We start from the raw sequence: 17,190 nt of genomic DNA on the forward strand, positions 1-17,190 counted from the left end.
GCCCTTTTACTGTTGCCCCTTGGAATTTTTTTAATCTTTCATTCTCTGTAATTTTGCATGCATCCTTTTTGATACCTTTGTCATTCTCTAGCCAAGTATGCAGAACTAAGCCTACTTGCCATTTCTATTATAATTAGTAATTACCATGGCACATTAGAACTATATTTAAACTGATTCCAAAGCCACACTTATTATAGAAGAAATGTATTTTTAGTTAATATAAATAAATGGCATACTTTAAGACATATGACCTGATATCAACTTTAAGCTTAAATTTTGTATCATGAAAATAAAAAAGTATTTTGATTCGGTAAACATGTCACAATGTATACATGCATCAAATCATCACACTGTTACCTTAAATATAGTCAACTTTTATTTATCATTTGTACCTCAATAAAGCTGGGGAGAAAAAAAGTATGAAAGTTTTTAAGGAATTGTGTCAAATCAAAGCAAGTTAGTCTTGGTTCTATTGCTCTCCTGCTGAAGTAATAAATGTTATTGAGTGAAGACCTATTTTTGAGTTAACATATCTAAAAATTTGGATTCTGCTTCTTTTTACTCCTTTAACAAATATATCTCATATCTCTGAGTACCCTTGGGCAAATCACTTGATTTTATTTTCATTGGATTTTATCCCTGTAATTATTGCAGATGGTTCATTTTCTTTGTCAGCTTGGCTAAGTATGGTATTTAATTGTGTGGCCAAATACCAGTCTAGATGTTGTTGTAAGGGTATTTTTTCAAATGTGATTAACATTTAAATCCATAGACTTTGAGTAAAGCAGATTACCGTGCAGAATATGGGTATGCCTAATACAATCAGTGGAAGGCCTTAAGAGAAAAGACTGAGGTTCCCAGAAGAAGGAATTCTGCCTCTGACTCCTGCCAGTGTTTCTGCCTGCTGACCTGCCCTCAAAACTTCAGGTTAACCAGGCCTCACAGTCTCATGAGCCCATTCCTTAAAATAAATCTTTCTCTCTCTTTCTCTTTCCTTATACATATAATTTATTTTGAACAATAGATTAGATGATATAGATATGAGAGAGAGATGAATAAATAGACACATAGTATATGATATGATTACCTGATCAGATCATGATAGCATCGCTAGCTCGAGCTAGCTCGATCGATGATTGCTCGCTCTGTTGCTTCCTTTCTCTGGCGAACCCTGATTCCTACCCAATTCCCTTTTCCTTGTCCTTGACTGCTCTTACACCGACGGGAATGTGGTTTAGGTTTAGGAGTTTAGGTATATCGCAGCCCCCTGCTCCTTTATCACTCTCAAGGGATAAATTTCCTTTGAAGATTTCGCTATGTCCTCTCTCCTCCCTCCAATCCACCTAACCTAACTAACAATAGAGGTGAGGCAGAAAGAAGAAGGAAAACTCCTATAATCCAATCAACTTAAGCTAGTAACTATTAAACTCTGGCTCACTTTTAAAGATTTGCTTGTTGCAAATAGATTTTCCACAGACTCCAAACACTTACCATAATTCCCTTAACTCCTCTAACAATTCATTTCTCCTCTTATAACTTGATATAGAAGCATAGACTGTAAATCATGGATCAGAAAATTCTGCACATGTGGATTTCAGGCTTGAAAACAGGGATTTTATCTACCTAACATAAGATTTTGAAGTGATCACCAAATGACTATAATTGAATTTGCCATCAATGAATACTCAGGGGTGTTATTAAAAGTTTTCCATTTCACTGAATTTCCAGTTGTAACATCATTCATTTAGCAATTTAATAATTGGACAATAACCAGCAGCCTCCAACTATGGAAGAGTTCCAAACTTTGGCAATTAGCATGACATCAGTTTGTTTAGCCACTGTACTAACCACTGCAATACACACCAGGGACTCAAAGGCCAGTCAGCAAGTGAACCTCACCCAGGAATATTCAGTAATTGGTACCAAGCCATGAACTCCCAAAATGTCCAATATATAGCCTAGAACTAACCTAATGTCCAGAAATATCTGACCCAACCCCTCCTCATTTGTCTTTCTACTGATGGAATAAAGTTCAAATAAAAATATATATATATTTTATATATATATATAATCCAGGACTTCCAGCCAAGATGGAGACATAGGTAGACACACTGTGCCTCCTCACTCAACCAAAAAAGGGACAACAAAAATTTAGAAACAAAAAACAACCAGAACAGAGAGAAATGAACTGAATGAAAGTCTGACAACCATTCATCCAGACCAGTAAGGAGGGGAGGAGTCGGAAGCCTACAGAGAGGGGTCAATGGGTCCCGGCTGGAAATAGTGGTGTTGGCAGAGGCAGGCACGCAGGGCACAGATGGCAGTTGGCGGACCCCATAAGCACAGGGGCAGCTTACAGACTGGTGGCAGACCCTGAGCGGAGGAGGCAACAAGCAGACCCAGAGAGGGGCACAAGGCAGCTGGCTGTCCACAGTCACACATTCATGTGCAGATAAACTAGGCAAAAACGGGCAGCAACACAAACCACACAACCCAGGGAAACAAAGCCTAAAAGCACTGATTGAAAACACCTGTTGGGATTGAGGCCAGGAGAATCTCTCAGCCTCACAAGAGAGCTCCTTGGGGAGACCCACAGAGTTCTAGAAAGCACAGAAGCCTACCCACGCAGGAGCCAGCACCAGAAGGGCCCAATCTGCTTGTGGTAAGTGGCAGATGGGACTGAACTCCTAGAAGAGCAGAGCAGGTGCCATTGTTCCCTCTTGGACCCCAGCCCCACATACAATGTCACAGCCCGGCAACTGAGGTGCCCCACCCTGATCAACACCTAAGTCTCCACCTCTCATACACAACAGGCATAACCAGACCAAAGGGCAGGGGGAGATGGCTCAAAGAGAAATAAAAGCCCCTCATCGAGTACTTTGACACAAACAAGAGATTGCCAACCTATCAGATGCACAGTTCAAAGCACTGCTGATCAGGATGTTCACAGAACTGGTTGATTTTGGTCACAAATTAGATGAACAAATGAAGGCTACAATAATTGAAATGAAGAAAAATGCACACGGAACCAATACTGATGGAAAGAAAACTGGGTTTCAAATCAATGGAATGGACCAGAAAGAAGACAGCAACAACCAAACAGAAAAGAGTGAAGGAACAAGAAGTCAAAAAAAAAAAAAATAGGAGAGGCTTAGGAACCTCCAGGACATCTTTAAACATGCCAACATCCAAATTATAGGAGTACCAGAAGGGGAAGGGGAAACACAACAATTGGAAAAGTTATTTGAACAAATAATAAAGGAGAACTTCCCCATTCTGGCAAGGGAAATAGACTTCCAGGAAATCCAGGAAGCTCAGAGAGTCCCAAAGAGGTTGGACCCAAGAAGAAACACACCAAGGCACATCATAATTACATTAGCCAAGGTAAAAATGCAGGAGAGAATTCTAGAAGCAACAAGAGATAAGGGGACTGTTACCTACAAAGGAGTTCCCATCAGACTGTCAGCTGATTTCTCAAAAGAGACCTTACAGGCAAGAAGGGGCTGGAAAGGAGTATTCCAAGTCAGAAAGGAAAGGACCTACATCCAAGATTGCTCTATCCAGCAAAGCTTTCATTTAGAATGGAAGGGCAGATAAAGTGCTTTCCAGATAAAGCCAAGTTAAAGGAGTTCATCATCACCAAGCCCTTATTCTATGAAATGTTAAGAAATGTTAATATCTAAGAAAAAGAAGTAAAAATATGAACAGTAAAAAAGACATCAAACTCACAGTAACAACCACACCTAAAACAAAAGCAAAACTAAGCAAAACAAATAGAACAGGAAAAGAACCACAAAAATGGAGATCACATGCAGGGTTAGCAACAGGGAAGTGGGAGGAGGAGAGAGGAGGAAAAGGTATAGAGAATAAGTAGCATAGACAATAGGTAGAAAATAGACAGGGGAGGGCAAGAATAGTTTGGGAAATGTAGAAGCTAAAGAACTTCTGACACATAGACATGAACTAAAGGAGGGGAATGTGGGTGGAGGGGGAAGGGAGGGTGGAGGAGAGTGAAGGGGAAAAATGGAACAACTCTAATAGCATAATCAATAATATATATATATATATATATATTCATTCCACACTTTACAGATTGTTTGAATGAGGTAACCTCTTTCACTAAGAAAAACATAAGGAGTTTTGTAACCAGTTTTTTTTTATTTCATTTATTTATTTTGAGAGGGAGAGGAAGGAAGAAAGAGAAGGAGAGAAACATCAATGTGTGAGAGATATATCAATTGGTTGCCTCTCATTCACCCCTAACTGGGAACCTAGCCCACAACCCAGTCATGTGCCCTGAATCGAACCAGCAAACTTTCCATTTTCAGGCTGGTGCTCAGTCCACTGAGCCACACCAGCCAGGTCAAGTTTTTAAATCTCCTTGAAAGAATTTTGACCACTTAAAGCAAAAAATAATAATAATAATAATAAGTTGTGGAATTTATTTTTTTAAGATTTTATCTATTTAATTTTACACAAAGGGGAAGGGAGGAAGAGAGGAAAACATCACTGTGTGGTTGCCTCTTATGCACACCTTACTGAGAGCCCAGCCCACAACCCAAGCATCTGTTCTGACTGGGAATCAAATTGGCAACTCTTTCGCTCACAAGCCTTTGTTTTGCAGGCTGGCACTCTATCCACTAACCACACCAGCCAGGACAAGCTTTTAAAGCTCCTTGAATGTGTTTTGACCACTTAAAGCAAAAAAATAATAATAATACATAGTGAAATTTATGACATACAGGAGGAAAATACATAAAAATAATGAGAAAAGGGCTGATAAAAATCGTAGTTTGAAAGATTCTTATATTATACAGGCAGTGGTATAATATTATTTGATGGTATACTACATTAAAGACATATATGTGTCTGTCCAGAAGGTATCCAGCCATGTAATATGAAAACATAGAGACATTTATTAAGGAAGATGCAAGATAAACAAGACATTGTAAATAGAACAATGACACTTCAGTCCCTTCAAAGTAGGCCCCTTGGAATCTCACACAGTTCTCCCAATCACCATCAGCTGCCCCATCGCAGTTTCCTAAATCTCACTTATGCTGAAATCTCTTCCCTTTCAAAGGTGATTCTAGTTTTGGGAAAAGCTTGAAGTCGCAGGTTACCAAATCTGGGCTGTAGGGGCGCTGAGTCCCCTGAGTGATTTGATGTTTTATTAACAAACTCTGCATGAGACTTGATGCATGAACAGGCACATTGTCTCACTTGCTGGCAACTTAATGAAGTAGCCCGTAGCTGCAGCCTTCTGAATCATCAGAATATTTTCTGCAGAGGAATGTTCAACCTTAATGCAAAATTTGATGTAGATTCATTGCTCTACTCACTCAATCATTTTGAATGCAGGGCCACACAGTACACAGGCTCACTCAGCAATGTCTACCAACCCCACTGACTAGTACAGTTAGTTGTCATTGTTCACCCACACACATTCCAGTCCACTCTCTTGTCTGCCAGGTAATGAATTTGTCATGCAAACAGTTCTCGTTGTATTAATAATGGCTGGACTTTTTCCAGACAGAACTCATATTCTAAATGCTAGAGAAACAACTAAAATAAAGTGGCATAGCTAATAAGGTAATAGTAGAGATAAAATATTTTTAAAACTTAATCCAAATTCAAAAGGAACAAAAAACATACAAAAAATGAGGATAAGAAGCAAGCAGCAAAATGGTGGATGTAAACCAAACCCCATCAGTAATTATGTTAAATATAAATGGTCTAACTTGTATTCAGGATATATGAAGAACACTTACAATTCAACAATAAAAAGACAAATAATCCAACTTAAAAATGGGCAATAAATGCATGAATGTATTTTCACACAATTGGCCTTCAAGGAAGTAAAAATAAAAATCACAATAAGGCACCACTTCACATTCTTTGTAATAACTGAAAAAAAAAAAGACACTGGCAAGTGTCAAAAAGGATGTGAAGAAATTAGAACCTTCATATATTATTGATAGGAATGTAAAATGCTGCAATTTGGCAGTTCCTCAAAATGTTAAACACAGAGTTACCATAACCCAGAAAATTCACTCAAATACTCAAGAAAACTGAAAACATGTCCACACAAACACTTGTACACACCCTGGCTGGTGTGGCTCAGTGGACTGAGTGTTGGCCTGTGAACCAACGTGTGGTAGGTTCAATTCCCAGCCAGAGCACATGCCTTGGTTGTGGGAAAGGTCCCCAGTGGGGGGGCATGCGACAGGCAACTACACATTGATATTTCTTTCCCTCTCTTTCTCCTTACCTTATCTTCTCTCTCAAAATAAATAAATGCAATCTTTAAAAAAAAAACATGTACACAAATATTTATTTCAGCATTATTCATAAACCAAGAAGTAGAAATAACTAAAAGATCTATCAATTGTCAAATGAATAAACAAAATATACCACACTCACAAAATGGAATATTATTAAGTAATAAAGAAATGAAGTACTCAAAGATAATATAACCTGTATCCACCTTTGTGATGTAAGAGATGGAGAGACTGTATGGGGAGTTTGACATTGAGGAGAAAAGGGTATGGGGACAGCAAATGTTATAGGCCCTAGTGGGGTTCCACCAATACAAGGCAATAAACACACAGTAGGCCGTACCCATTATAAATGCTACCAACAAAACAGGGGTCCTCCATGCAATTATTAGAGCCACAGAACAAACAGAGTACACACAAAAAAAATGAGGAGTGGGAAAACTATCCAAAAGGCCAGGTCCAACAGTGCTAGCCACTGTTAATAGCTTACTTAAGTGGGCTTGTAAGTTGGGTGGGGTGAGCCTCAGGAAATCACTAGTGTGGAGCAAACAGTGTTAGCCAGGTTGAAGAAGTCTCAGATATGGCACCTGACTGCCTGCTCTGTGGCTTTCTGGGGGAAGGATCAGAAAAGGAACAGTGGCCTCTCCTCTCCATTCTGTCTGGGAGAAAGCTGTTTGCCAGCTCTTGCCTTGATGCCATACACTTCACTTCTTCCCTTTATGCCACTGGTGCCTTTCAAGCTGCTACCCCAGTGCTGGAGCTCAGAGGGAGTAAGTCTGAATAAGTCCATGTGTGGGTTCTTTAAGACACTGCTTGAGGCTCTACAAGTTTCTTCTACCAACTTAATCCCAGCTGGTTTTTGCAGCCAGAAATTATGGGGACTCATCTTTCTGGCACTGGAACTGGGCTGGGGGCCTGGTGTGAGGCTGCAACCCCTCCCTCCCAAGATACCCCTCCCAAATTTTTATCCACCACACATGAGTGTAGCACTAGCCCATTCCATGTCTCCACCTTCCTTCCAGTCTGGATGGATGTGGTTCCTATAATTCCGTAGTTGTCAGACTTCCATGCAACTTGATTTCTGATGGTTCTGAGTGATGGTTGCTCTATACTTTAGTTGTAATTTTGATGTGGTTGTGTGAGGAGGTGAGCCATGTTTACCTACACCTCCACCTTGACCAGAAGTCCACACATGACATTTTAAATCTATGTGAGTTTTCTCTGTCTGTGGCAGAAGAAGTAGGCAGATAATGATTCCAAACATGATTCCAAAAGATTCCAAACATGAGAAAGACTTGAAGTGCTGTTGCTGGTTTAAAAATTTAGGGGGTTGCATGAAAAAGAATGCAGGTGACCTTAGGAAGCTAAAGACGCCCCAAGCCCACAAACAGCAAGAAAATGAGGACCTCAGTCCTACAAGCACAAGAAGCTGAATTCTGACAATAATAGAAATGAACATGGACAAAGGCCCTTAGTTCCAGATCAGAACTCAGCCAGCCAACACCTTGACTTGTGATATCCTAAGCATGGAAACACTTGAAACTGCCTGGACTTCTAACCTACAGATTTAAGTAAATATATGGGTGCTGTGATCATTTGTTATGCAGCAGTAAACTAATATACCTTTAAAATGTTCCATTGATCATAACTTACTTAAGACTGTTGGCTATATTTTACTCTAATGTATAATGATACTGTATGAGCATTTCAAAGTCCAAAGTCTCTAACCCTAACCCTCTTTTCTAACCTGCCTCTCTTTAAGTGGAGTTCAAAAATAGGATTATCCAGTAAACAGAATATAAATATTTTAATGACTTTGATTCATGATAGATTGCTTCCTAACAGAATTATGTCCGTTCAAATTCTATCTCAAAAGTTTACCCAAAGGGTCCTGGCGAGGTGCCTCAGCTGGTTGGAGCATCATCTGGTACAACAAAAATTTGCAGGTTCGATCCTTCATAGTGGCACATATGGGAGTAAACAGGTGGATGTTTTTCTCTTCCATTAATGTTTCTCTCTTTTTACAATCAACAAAAAAAAATCATCTAATGAGGATTTTTTGAAAAGTTCACCCAAAGATAATTTTGTCAAATCTTCAATACCAAGCAAATTATGTAACATGTGACTAATTATATCTTATTTTAACCTGAGGAGCCCTTAATTTTGGTTCTCAAATAACCTACAATTTGACCTACTATGCTTTGGTCAGCTTTGCCTTGGTTTGTAACAAACCCACAATAATAATTACTCATTCTCTAAACCTACTTGACAGTAAATATGTAATGTTTAACAAACTTCATTGAAAATTTGAAGACAATATAAGAGAATTACAATGCAAGAAAGGGTACTCTTAAAATGGACTGGAAATTCAGGCAGTCTGGTTCTAAAATCTCCTGTCTTAACCCAGAGCAGGCATACACTCAGGAAATACAACTTCTCACTGCCTGTCTGCCTTTGAATTTTGGTGCAGCTGAAGGGACCTCACGGTCACTCTGTCACGCACAGCACAGAGGTAAGAGGCAGAGTCTTTCACCTGCAGCTCCTTCAGAAGAAGGTAACTGTATGTATCAGAGTGACTAAGGAATAAGGAAAAATGACCTCTTCTCTCCAAACCATCCAGAACATGGTAAGAGAGAAATATGGGTGTTCCACCATCACGCTGTTGGTACCAGAACAGCCCGTTGAATGCAGACGTCTGGTAGCTGCAGTTCCATAGCTGTCACCTCAGCAGGCTGCTGAATGCTTTGTCCCTCTGTGCCTGTGAGAAGACACATGACTGTTACCAAGGCAGCACTCCTGGAAGCTACATCAGTATTTAAAAGGTTAGTTTCCATGCAGTCACAAAAAAACTCCCTTTGGTAGAAAGGTTCCTTAGATAGAAATAAACTGTGCTAAAAAAGAGAAGGAAAAGGACAAGGACAGGGATGAGGACAAAGACAGCACCACACAAGGAAAATGCATATGGGGAAAGATTCTTTTATTAAAAGTGTGAGAAGTTGCAACCATTTAATTTAGCTGTAAGAAAGTGCTTTTGAACATTCCCAGCTATGTTTGCTATTTAACTTGAGACTTACCTCCCATTGTCACAAAAACACAAAGAAGGAAAACTCCCCACATCAGAAGCAGGACACCATGAGCCAGGCACTGCATCCTGCTCCTGAACCACTGGAGCCAGCAGGTCACTGCCTCCTTCCTGTGGGTGAGGGACACAGTTCAATCTGGATGCAACCCCCAGAACATACACTAGGGGAGGAGCTCCTTTCCTGAATGGGTGACTTTGAGCTTCCCCCTAATCTGCTCTGGGTTCCCTTATTCAAGTGTATTTACATGAATATTTTCTGCAGGTGAATCCATGGGTTTTAGTCCAAGTGACTCTGTGAACATTGAAAACAGAATTATGTGCAAAGAACAGAAATGAGAAATGGGAAAATGACATAAAGCAAAGGCAGAAGTGGTCAATTTCTCTATAATGAGTTTCTCTTTTTATGCACATGTTGTGTGTATGTGTGTGTGTGTGCTAGTGATGATGGTGGTGATTTTTGTGACATTACTGAAGAGATGGAAGATGTTTTCTACCACTTAAATGTATATTCCAACAGTCAACGAGATATTTTTATAATTTTTTAAAGATTTTATTTGTTTATTTTTAGACAGAAGGGAGGGAGGACAAAAGACAGGGAGAAAAACATCAATGTGTGGTTGCCTCTCATGTGCCGCTTACTGGGGACCTAGCCCACAACCCAGGCATGTGCCCTGACTGGGAATCAAACCTGTGATCCTTATGTTCACAGGCTTGCACTCAATCCACTAAGCCACACTAGCCAGGGCAAGATATTTTTTAAAGATCTAAATAAATACAATATATTAATATAGAGGAAGAAATGTGAAACAGGAAAGGAAACTATTAACTTTAGTTACTTCAGAAGGTTGAGATTTAAAAAAAATGGTGAAAATGTTAACCTTTTTTTACATCTATGTGTCATTTGACTTGTCACTTTTTATATAACAAAGTGAGAACTGGAAAAAAGGAAATGGGAAGAAAGGAAAAAGAGACAAAAACTACAAATAAGAAGGGAAGGAAACAAGGAAGGAAGGAAGCCACACTTCAAACTATTCCCAATAATCACAAAAGGAAATTCTCTCTTTCATACTTAGTTTTCCCAAGCTAATGTACCCCTCACCTACAGTATTTTTGCTACAGGAATTTATATCCCTCATGGGCCCTCTGCATTGACTATTTATTTCTATTTGCTCCATATAGCACACACAGTATAGTACTTGGTTGTAACACAGATAATACTGCCATCTCATGGCCAGATGTAGCTTTGCAATGTTAAACACACAACCCCCAAATGATGATCATCCTCCTTAGTAATTTTCAAATAAAAGGATTCATGCAGTCTTCGTCCAGTTCCATCATCTTACTGTGGAGGCTCTGAAGCTTATATCACACTATAGGCTTAATTTCTTCACTTCTAACCAGTTTCCCAGTACTACTCAGATTAACATTAGCTTTTTTTTCCTCACCTCAGGACACTTTTCATTGCTTTCAAACAGAGAGGGAGCAAGAGAAACATCAATGTGAGAGAGAAACATCTACTGACCATCTTCTCATACACACCCTGACTGGGGATGGAACCTGAAACCTGGCTATGTGCCCTGACCGAGAACCAAACCTGCAAACTTTCAGTCGACCACAGGACCCCCAACAAATTGAGCCACACTTCCTGGACAGGACAGACTAACATTAACTTTTATTAAGATAAACAAATGAATACCCAAAGCTACTGACACTGTATGTGCACACAGATATGAGAATCAGTTTGATATCAAATCGATTCCTGGTAATTTTAAATTGGAAGTGCATATTTGAAAGCACAGCTTTTTATTTTCTGCCCACAGTGCTTAATATGTCTGGTAATTTCTCTTATTCATTTACCCAAGTTGTTCTCCAGACCCTCCCTCTGTGCCAGGCAAGGTACTAGTGCAGGGGAGTCCACAGTGAGCAAACCGACCTCCTCTCGGGAAGCCTACACTCCAGTGAAGTGAAGCAAACAATAAATGATGATATTCCCCACAGCCTAACTTCCAGGGATCTACTAGAAATGTTCTCTCTCAAAACAAAATAATAAGGATTTGGGTAGGGAAGATCTCATTAAGCAAATACTTTAAGTAGAATTTCTCCTGAGATTAGAATTGTTCTTCAAATCTCTTGACAGTGGGTTGTTGTTTTTTTTTTTTTTTTCTTTTATCCGGAGCAACAGAGGCAACAGGTGATGAAAACAAATGTAAAATATGATTCAAGCAATATAAAAGTCACACTCTTCAAAGAGCCCTGAAAGGCAGATGCTCTCAGAGATTCTGAATATTTATTCACCAGGTAAACTACTAAAAGAATTCTTTTAAGATTGTATTTATTTATTCATTTTTAGAGATGGGAAAGGAGCGAGAAAGAGAGGGAGAGAAACACCAATGCATGGTTGCCTCTCATGCACGCCCCACTGGAGACCTGGTCTGCAACTCAGGCCAGTGCCCTAACTAGAAATCCAAATGGTGATCCTTTGGTTCTCACGCCGACACTCAATCCACTCAGCCACACCAGCCAGGCCTAAAAGAATTCTACAGCCATCTGAAATCAGACACAGAAGCCCTCGCAATAGGCTAAACTGAATCTCTGAAGGACATCTCTCTCTCTGCTGGACCATCCATTCAAGGTCAGCCAGCCTCCTGCACGATTTCACAGCTCTGTGCATAGGAGTCTGAGAGGATGGAAAAACAGTCCTAAGACCAGCACCTTTCAGAATGAGGTCACTAATTTTGAAACTTAAAATTTTCTGTTATTTGGTTCAAATGTTAATTTAACCAGTCTCTTCCTCAATTCCTTACCAAACTGCTAGAATTAAGTTCCTTCCTTCCAAATATATGGATTCCTTTTTTATATTGAGAAAATGACTCAAAAAATCTTAACACTATTTTCTTTTCAGTTCCCCTCTTTTTTTTTTTCTAGTGCAATGATAAAGGGCCAGATTGGGCAGTGATAAGGTCATAGATGCTGTGAAGAAGATTCTTTGGTAATTCTGCAAACACAAGCCAAAGAGGTAACCTTTTCTTTCTCCTGTGAAAAGGATACTGAGTGCTTTTCCTTACGCAAGCTCTTTTCTTTAAACTTGGTAGAAAGGCAAGAACACCCTGTAGTGGAAGGAAATAAAATATGCCTAGGCCACCCCAAACTCTGTCCATTTCCCTAACTCTGCCCTAGCTCCACCAGGATGTGTAACAGTGAATGAATGTGAAGGAAAAGGAATATTTCCAGAAACAGGTTTGGGTTGGGCCTTCTCCTAAGAGTAAATAGCAGTCCCATCCTAGTTTGTCTCACACAACACTGGGCCAGTCTTTATCCCTCACCTTTGGGATCTCATAGCTGTTCACTGACAGCCCAGGTCCCACAGTTCATTGTAGAAATCAAGCGTTTCAAATAACTGGATGTTCTCACACCAAACTGGCCTGATGGGGAGGTCAAGGCGCACAGAAAGCAGCCTATTCCATGACCCCACGGCTCTATGGAATTCTCTGAAAAGCGCTCTTAGCAGCACCCCAACTTGCCCTCATCCTCTCAGCACCACCTTTCACCCTGTCCCCACTGCCTCTCCCTAGCGCTTCTGGGATAATCACTTTCTAAACATGTATTGTTTATCCTCTAATGTCACTGGGACCTTGTTTTCAGATACTTTCTATATTGAGTTGTAACCTTGGCTATTTTTGTGAGCTTTTAAACTTAAATTCCAACTATTTTACATGATATTAGCAACATCAAATAGTCTAAAACTTGGAAAAATTTAAAATAATTTGCCCTGACTGGGAGGCTCAGTTGATTGGAGCATCATCCCATACACCAAAGATTGTGGGGTCAATTCTCATTCAGGGCACAAACCTAGGTTGTAGGTTCAATATTTTATGCATAATCCTAATGCCGGCTCTTTCTCTTTTCTATAGCCTCGCTAAAGAAATAGGAACTAGTCTTCCCATCCATTTTCAAATAAATTGTGCTCCGATACTCTGAATCTCAGGCAGCAAAAATCTGGTATTTCTTCTTTCCTTGAAGACAAAGGGCATGCTTCACATTTTCTATGAACCCTGAAGAGACAGCTATATTAAGTATTATTAATGCTGTAAATATCTGTTAAATATTAATATAGGAATAAGCAATCTTAGAAAATAACCAATATAAAATCTCTTGGAATTTTCTGATGGAAATTAAATTGGCAAACATATGAATACTTACACATGATTTGTATTTACTGTTACCATTTTAATTGTTTCCTAAAAGTAGCTATTTAAATTACAAAGGTATTTTATAGTTAAATGACAAATGTCTGGATCTCAAACCCTAGTGTGTGGATATTCAACAAAAGGAATGAGATGAGCACACTTTATTCCTCTATCTTTTGTTATTATCTGATTTAGGTATTTCAAATTCTTTCTAGGCATATATATCACACAAAGTAAATATCAAACCCTGCATTAATCCATGCTTTTATAATAAACAATAATAATTCATCTGTAACTGTATACCAAAAAATCCAACCTAAACCATTGGACCACATAAATCTATCAATCAATATAAATAATATCCTGGAGCAATAAAAAAACATAATGTCCACTTCATTTGTTATAATAAAACTAGACACATATTGCATAAGAATGAGATAGTCCCTCACCAGCCAGGTGAGCCAAGAGTCTGGTGAAAAAGATCAAGCAGAGAAAGAAGCACTGTGTGAGATCAGTGGGGTTTGGTGACATCCATTCAATCAGCCATTCAGTCATTCAGAAAATAATTATCACTTGTACAGTGCGAGATGGATGACTAAGGAAGGATATGTTAAGGATTTAGGCAATGGCAACACAGTGCGATACACACTCTGGAAAGTGTAAGCATGGTTCTTGGGAATCAGGAAAGCCTTTTTAAAGGACACATGGTGAAGGGAGCATTATGTAGGTGAGGAAGCAGAGAAGGCAGCCTGTGCACAGGAGCACGCTACTGAGAAAGCCCAAAGGAGTCCTGTGCATTTCAGCAATAACAAAGATTGTAAGGGGTCAGGATGATAAGTAAAAGTGATGTGTTGGAGTGGTGAGGGCCAGATAATAATTTTCTGCATGCTATTGTGAATAGATGCAATTTCATTTATTTACTTTATTTTATTTTGGATTTTTAGAGAGGGGAAAGGAGGGAGAAAGAGAGGGAGAGAAACATCAGTGTGTGATGGCCTCTCTCAAGCCCCCTACTGTGGACCTGTCCTGAAACCCAGGCAAAACCTGGGTGCCCTGAGTGGGAATTGAACTCAAGACCCTTTGGTTTTCAGGGTGGCACTCCATCCCCTGAGCCACACCAGCTAGCGTGAAAAGATGGAATTTTAGCTGAGGGCAAAGAGGAGGCATTGCAATGATGGTAAGTGGAGGGGAAGTAGATGTAGTAATTGTGGGATACACATTCCACACTGGTCAGCCTCAGCATTAGCCCCTCTTTGGTGAACACTTTTTGCTTGGAGTTCTAAGTCCTTCTCACTCAGTTCCTTAATCTGTCAAATTCCATTTCTAAGTATCCCCACAGATAAGTTTCCATCCATCTGGGAAACAAACTAGCCTCTTCACTGTTTCTCTTATCAAGTAAACCAAAATAACTAATGGTAACACCCACCTCTTTAAAAAAATTGTTTTACTACTATTCAGTTTCTCTCAGATCTCTTAGGCATTATTCGTCAGACAAAAGCATTCTCTCACCACCTCCCTGTGTTGTCTTGCCCTTGTCTGACTTCACCCTTCATCTTAGCAGACTACAGAAAGAACATGGGAAAGACTGTAAACACATCCCTGGACACCATGGTGACACAGTTCATCCTCTTGGGCTTACCTCACCCCCCAAATCTGAGGACCCTCCTCTTCCTGGTCTTCTTCATCATTTACATCCTGACTCAGCTGGGGAACCTGCTCATTCTGCTCACCGTGTGGGCTGACCCAACGCTGCATGCTCGCCCCATGTACATTCTCCTGAGTGTGCTCTCATTCCTGGACATGTGGCTCTCCTCAGTCATTGTTCCTCGTGTAATACTGGATTTTACTCCTGCCAACAAAGCAATCCCATATGGTGGCTGTGTGGCTCAGCTGTATTTCTTTCACTTTCTGGGCAGCACCCAGTGCTTCCTCTACACTTTGATGGCCTATGACAGGTACTTGGCAATATGCCGGCCCCTACACTACCCCATGCTCATGAATGGTAAGTTATGCACCATCCTTGTGTCTGGAGCTTGGGTGGCTGGCTCCATCCATGGATCTATCCAAGCCATTCTGACTTTCCGCCTGCCCTATTGTGGGCCCAATGAGGTGGATTACTTTATCTGTGACATTCCTGCAGTATTGAGGCTGGCCTGTGCTGACACAACTGTCAATGAGCTTGTGACCTTTGTGGACATTGGGGTAGTGGCAGCCAGTTGCTTCATGTTAATTCTACTCTCCTATGCCAACATAGTCCATGCCATCCTGAAGATACGCACTGCAGATGGGCGGCGGCGGGCCTTCTCCACCTGCGGCTCCCATGTAACTGTGGTCACAGTCTACTATGTCCCCTGTATTTTCATCTATCTCAGGGCAGGCTCCAAGAGTCCCTTGGATGGGGCAGTGGCTGTATTTTACACTATTGTCACTCCATTACTGAACCCACTCATCTATACACTGAGGAACAAGGAAGTGAAGTCTGCTCTGAAGAGAATAACAGCAGGTCGAGGGGCTGCAAGTGAAAATAAGTAACTGCAGGCTGAGGAACTACCTACATTTCCATTGCTATGATCTTCTCAGCTACTGCTGCATGTGTCAAACATTCAACAACTAGATGTTACTTTAAGCTTAGTTGAATATCTACAAAGACACTTCTTGCCCTGGCTGGTGTGGCTCAGTGTATTGAATGTTGGCCTGTGAACCAAAGGGTTGCAGGTGTGATTCCCAGTCAGGGCATATGCCTGGGTTGCAGGCCAGGTCCACAGTAGGGGGTGCACAAGAGGCAACCACTCATTGATGTTTCTTTCCCAGTCTTTCTCTTTCTCCCTACCTTCCCCTCTCTCTAAAAATAAGTAAATAAAATCTTTTTTTAAAAAAAGAAACTTCTGTTGTTCTATTTAACCTCAATAAATTGGCCAGAACTATTTTTCACTTTCTGGCCCATCTCTTGGGAGAAAGCACATTCTATACAAATGTCAACTATGAAGAATAAATGCTCTATCTAGGAGGAAAGGGGATTATTCCAGACTAATTTGGGGAAAACCAGCATGATGCTGTCTCATCTACCTTCATCAATTTGCTTCATGCCTAATTTCCCAAGCCCTTATACATTCAGGATTGCTTTGCCCACACCAAGGCATGGCACTTGGTGTGAATCTGTGTGTGGATTGTCTGGGTTTTTTCCAGGCTCCCTCCATCCCCCATACAGTAGTTAACTAAATTCTTCTCACTCTGTTTCAGGAATGTCTCTCTGGGTTTCTAAGCAGTCCCCTTGACATCCCCATCCTAATCCATATCACTATCAGAGATTTCTTTCTGAAAACAGTCAATATTCACTGGCTCTCCACTGAATTAGGTAGATAAAATGAGACCTCATAGATTGGAATTCAAAGTCCTCCACAATCAGATCCTAATACACCTTATCTCTAAGATATCTCTACCTCTTTCTTCCCTCCTGGCCTCATCAATTTACCTGCAAACTTTAATTTTTTTTAAATATTTTATTTATTTATTTATTTTAGACATAGGGAAAGGGAGGGAGAAAGAGTAAGAAAGGGAAAGAAACATCAATGTGTGGTTGCCTCTCATGCACCCCCTACAGGGCACCTGGCTGGCAACCCAGGCATGTGCCCTGACTGGGAAT

The 17,190-nt window shown here is 40.3% G+C and overlaps 1 protein-coding gene across 1 annotated transcript; it reads left to right on the forward strand.

Annotated features, from left to right (window-relative positions):
* The first annotated feature begins 15,122 nt into the window (after positions 1–15,122).
* Positions 15,123–16,143, forward strand: LOC114490155 (olfactory receptor 10G2). Its single transcript, XM_028504088.2, has one exon. The coding sequence runs from the start codon at positions 15,123–15,125 to the stop codon at positions 16,077–16,079; it is 957 nt and encodes a 318-aa protein (XP_028359889.1). The 3' UTR covers positions 16,080–16,143.
* Positions 16,144–17,190: the final 1,047 nt, after the last annotated feature.

Source organism: Phyllostomus discolor, unplaced genomic scaffold (genome assembly GCF_004126475.2).
Source record: "Phyllostomus discolor isolate MPI-MPIP mPhyDis1 unplaced genomic scaffold, mPhyDis1.pri.v3 mPhyDis1_scaffold_53, whole genome shotgun sequence".
In the NCBI taxonomy this organism is placed as follows: domain Eukaryota; kingdom Metazoa; phylum Chordata; class Mammalia; order Chiroptera; family Phyllostomidae; genus Phyllostomus; species Phyllostomus discolor.

Coding starts and splice junctions, on each gene's coding strand:
- LOC114490155 (XM_028504088.2), top strand. CDS start 15,123: ATGGGAAAGACTGTAAACACATCCCTGGACACCATGGTGACACAGTTC.